Consider the following 4,691-nt stretch of genomic DNA (forward strand, 5'->3'; position numbering starts at 1 on the left):
AGTTACAGGAGTATATAATTGGATATAATCATATAAATCTTCCCGAATCTTGATATAAAGTCTAAGAATTTAAGTTGAATTAAATATTATTACTGCATATCCGAATTATTCTCAAAGAGTTTAATTATGACACAAATACTTATTTTTAAAAAAAAAGATCTAATGTATTTTAGATAATGGAAACTAATTAATGGATATTAATAACAAATACTCATATACATTCGCTTTACAACACTTTCACAAAAGAATCGTAGATTAGGTAGGTAACATAAAATCGTATAAATACTTCTTTAAAAACCCTATTTTTCCACCTTAAACCCTCCATCCGACCAGTGGCTATATAACAAGTTCTCACCATACCCACCCTCAAGTTTTCTCATCATCAACATGACTGGTACCCGGCAACACGAAAAGGATAGCGTCGAGGCTTTTGTCCGAGCAAACGCGCGAATGATCGTCCAACATGCTGGCGAAAATCCCACCACTTCCAACCAACGTTTGTACAAGTGCAAGGACTGCAACAAAGAGTATGACACCTTTCAAGCTCTGGGTGGCCATCGTGCCAGCCACAGGGCTCCTAAACCAGAGACCCCAGCTGGTGGGGTCTCTGGTGAGGAGTCTGGGGAAACACATTCCAAACCAAAGTTGCATGAATGCAAGATTTGTAAAAAGGGGTTTGAAATTGGGCAGTCATTGGGCGGGCACATGCGAAAGCATTGGAGGAGAGACGCGGATAATTCGAGTTCTTCGTGTTCATCGTCCACGGTTAGTCTTTCGAATGGTGAGGTGGTTTTTAAATATGATCTTAACTTGACACCTCATGAGAATGAACGAATTGATGGGGTTAGAGTAGAACAAGATTCTTCCCCAGAGTCATGATCATGGCTAATTTATTTATATTTATGTAATTTATTAATTCAATTGGTAAGAGGATTGAGGTTTTTGCCCTTGGTTAATTCATTTATGGTCTTCAAGATGCAAACTTGTATAGTTATAATAGTTTGATCGGTGTAAAGCACACTTTTTTTTATCTGTTTATATATTATACGTATTGGTTACTCTATATTTAAGTTTTTTTTAATTGATTTATGGCTTTCAAGATGCAAACTTGTATAATTATAACAGTTTGATCGGTGTAAAGCACACCTTTTTTATCCGTTTATATATCGTATGTATCGATTACTCTATATTTAAGTTTTTTTAATTGATTTATGTTCTTCAAGATGCAAACTTGTATAGTTATAATCGTGATCGATGTTAAGCACACTTTTTTTTATCTGTTTATATTGGTTACTCTAAAATACGTATTAAAATCTATGAGTGAACTCTTACCGCCAAATCGCCAATGGATCGAATCAATAGGAACGGGTACGATCTAGATTTTTAACCGGTTTGATACGTGTTGAATTAAATGAGTATGACGTCTCGGTTTTTTTACAAGTGGTGGTTGACCCGGGTTTATATACTTTTTTAAATGTATTTTTCGACTGAAATTAAAATTTCTCATACATATATGAAAGTGTTTTGACTCTCATAGATGTGTTTGAAGGTGTAACTAATCAATGAAATTGTTGGTGTTTTATTTATGGTTAGCTAAATAAAATACTATTCTCTCTTTAAAATCTCTTTATTATTTTATTTCCTTAAAAACAATATATTTGTTCTTTCAAGTATAAATATAAATATAATAACAATATATGGGTCCTATTATTTACATCCAACTTTTTGCTATTTGCACCAAGTGATGTGACATTAATAAATTTAAATTTGTGTTTTTGTTTTATAACTTCCGAAATATAACGTTTTATAAAAAACGAATATGGTTTTGCGATGTGCTTATTTATTTCTACGTTTTGATATAAATTTTATAAACAACGGAGCTGTATCAAATATAACGTTTTATAAGTCGTTATAAAATTTATATATCTTTTTTTATAAAATTTATATCAAAACGTAGATAAAAATAAACACATCACAAAACCATATTCCTTTTTTAATAAAACATTATATATCGGAAGTTATAAAACAAAAAAACAAATTTGAATTTATTAATATAACATCAGTTGGTGTAAATAGCAAAAAGTTGGGTGTAAATAGAATCACCCTTTAAATAATATAATATATTCTAAAGTTATTTCCACCGATCTGAACTTGTTAAACCACTAATGTAACCGACCCGATTCCAAAAAAGTAGCTTTTTGTTGTCACATAAGCCAAGTGCACCGCTAAGACTATGTGTAATGGGACGGCACATCACGGGGAAAGTGGGTATGGCTATATAGCGTCGCGGAACACTGTTACAGGCGGCGCTATAGGGGGTGTGAAATGTTGCTGCCGTTATGTATATCGCGGCGTGAAGGAGGAGAGTTTCAAATAAAAGTGTTTATATTAGAGATTAAATGGAAAAAAAATAGAAAAGTGTTTTTTAAAATAATTAATGAAAATTAATAATTAGGCAATGATGAATATGGGCTTTATAACTACGCGTTCTAGTGATATAACGTTTCATAAAACCTCTGTATGACGTGGCGTGCCACTTGTCGTATAATGCGCCAAAAGGGATGTTTTTACGCACATATAGACCCAATTACAGAAGTACATCTATATAACAAGCCGATATAGAAACTGCAAATGGGTATAAAAGAACTTGCTAGTCATTGGGCCTTTGATCACTAAGTTCATTATAGTATAGTATTTTAACAGTATGGCCCAATAATGCAATCGACTGATTTTAAATGTTAAAAAGCTCTCTTTCAATGGGTCATGGCCCAATAATGCAATCGACTGATTTTTAAATGTTAAAAAGCTCTCTTTCAAAGTTGCAATAATACCCATAGTCTGGTTTAGGTTTCTCATTCTCACCATAAGATTTTCCCGGACACCAAAAAGCAAATTGAGTTAAATCGGTTGGTTCAGCTGGGTCAGAAGTAACGCTATGATTACGGTTGGTTCAACTGGGTCAGAAGTAACGCTATGATTACAGTTCAAAACATATTGGATAAAGTATATAGGTTGAGATATATAAAATATTGTTTTTATTCTATTTAATTATAAAAAAAATAAACTATGTTTCTACATTATGAATCTAACAGTTATAATATGTATAAGTACTTTTAATTAAATCAATTTTATGCTCCTTTGTTTTTTTCATAAACCCTTTAATATTCAGAATATAAACCGTTCGGTCTTTTTCTAAGTCTATCATTTTAGTGACCTTTCGAAAATCAAATGGTATGGTTTTTTGTAAAAAGAAACTGGCCCAAACCATAAACCGCCAACCCGGTTAACTTGGTTTAGCTTATTCAAAAACCGTAATCACCGGTTCAATCAAGAATTATACTCAAAATAGATTGAACTGAACCGGGAACATCTCTATCTACCTATACCCACTTTAATTTTGTAAATGATTGTTATACCCTATAAGAAGAATGTTAATACAATTTTAGGTTTAAGTATAAACTTCTTGGTACCAAAATATCCGTCAGAATATGAAAATATATGTAGGAAACTAATAATGCAGGGACATTATGGTAATTTACGTATGTTCATATTGTTGATGATCCGTGACAGACATATGTACCATCACTTTCCTCCCCATGTGCTCACACTTTACCTTTTCTTTTGTTTTAAATTTAAATGAATTATAATATAATATAATCAATCTATACTCTATGATAAAAGAAACTAAAATTTTAGGACACTTGTCATTATTCTAGAGTATCCTTAATTGTAAATAATTATTATTTAATTTAAATTATTAAATACCAATTAAATTAATATAAATTTTATCAACCCTAAATTATTGGTATAAACCTAACTTCAAATCGTAAACCTTATCCTTCACATTGAGTATAAAATATTCAATTCAATATACTAAAGTCGCCTATATACTTTTTTTCAACAAAATCTCAACGTTTCTTTTTTTAATATAAAATATTAAATTTAATTAATATTAAAAGATTTCATAAGACACATGACATAATTAATTTTAGATTTTTATTTATTGTTTGTTAGTTTAATTTAAGAAACTGTATACATAATTAGGTTCTTAGTTTTTTTTTCATTTTCTTAAATAATAGGCTATAATCTTGTGTATTGTACGGATGAAATCAGTAATAAAAAACTGTTTATTTACGTTTTGGTAATTTTAAATTTGTGTTTGTTATTGGTATGACTTTTGGTAAGTTTGAATTTATGTTTGTTACTGGTACGATCGTTTTGTTTGTGTTTCTTATTGGTATATAATTGTAAGGTTTAATAATTGTTTCAGTTTGTAACCCACTCTGGTGTCAGCCTTGTGGTTGTAGGATGTCAAATCTCCTTTTCATTCAGCCTTAAGGGGTTGGGAAAAAAAAGTTTTAGGTAGTGTTTGGTATGCAGGAATGAGAGGTGGGATGGAATGGATGATTACGAGGGAATGAAAGAAAGGGTGTTTGGTTGGTCAATGGAATGGAATCACCCATTCCAAAATGCATTCCATTTCCTCAAAATCATTCATTCCACCCCCCATGTTTTTTTTTTCCATTCATCCCCTCTTGCACCATTCATCAACAACACCACAACCCACCACCACCACCACCCACCACCGACGCCATCGCCGCCACCTGCCACCACCTCACCCCGACAACCACCGTCGCCGCCGCCGCCACCCACTCGCCCCCGTTATCACCCACAGCTGCGACCAACCGCTA

At 32.3% G+C, this 4,691-nt stretch overlaps 1 protein-coding gene across 1 annotated transcript; it reads left to right on the forward strand.

Moving 5' to 3' along the window:
- The first annotated feature begins 387 nt into the window (after positions 1-387).
- On the forward strand, positions 388-879 carry LOC110888415 (zinc finger protein ZAT18). Its single transcript, XM_022135941.1, has one exon. It carries the CDS (start codon positions 388-390, stop codon positions 877-879), a length of 492 nt encoding a protein of 163 aa, XP_021991633.1.
- Positions 880-4,691: the final 3,812 nt, after the last annotated feature.

Source organism: Helianthus annuus, chromosome 11 (genome assembly GCF_002127325.2).
Source record: "Helianthus annuus cultivar XRQ/B chromosome 11, HanXRQr2.0-SUNRISE, whole genome shotgun sequence".
NCBI classification, from domain to species: domain Eukaryota; kingdom Viridiplantae; phylum Streptophyta; class Magnoliopsida; order Asterales; family Asteraceae; genus Helianthus; species Helianthus annuus.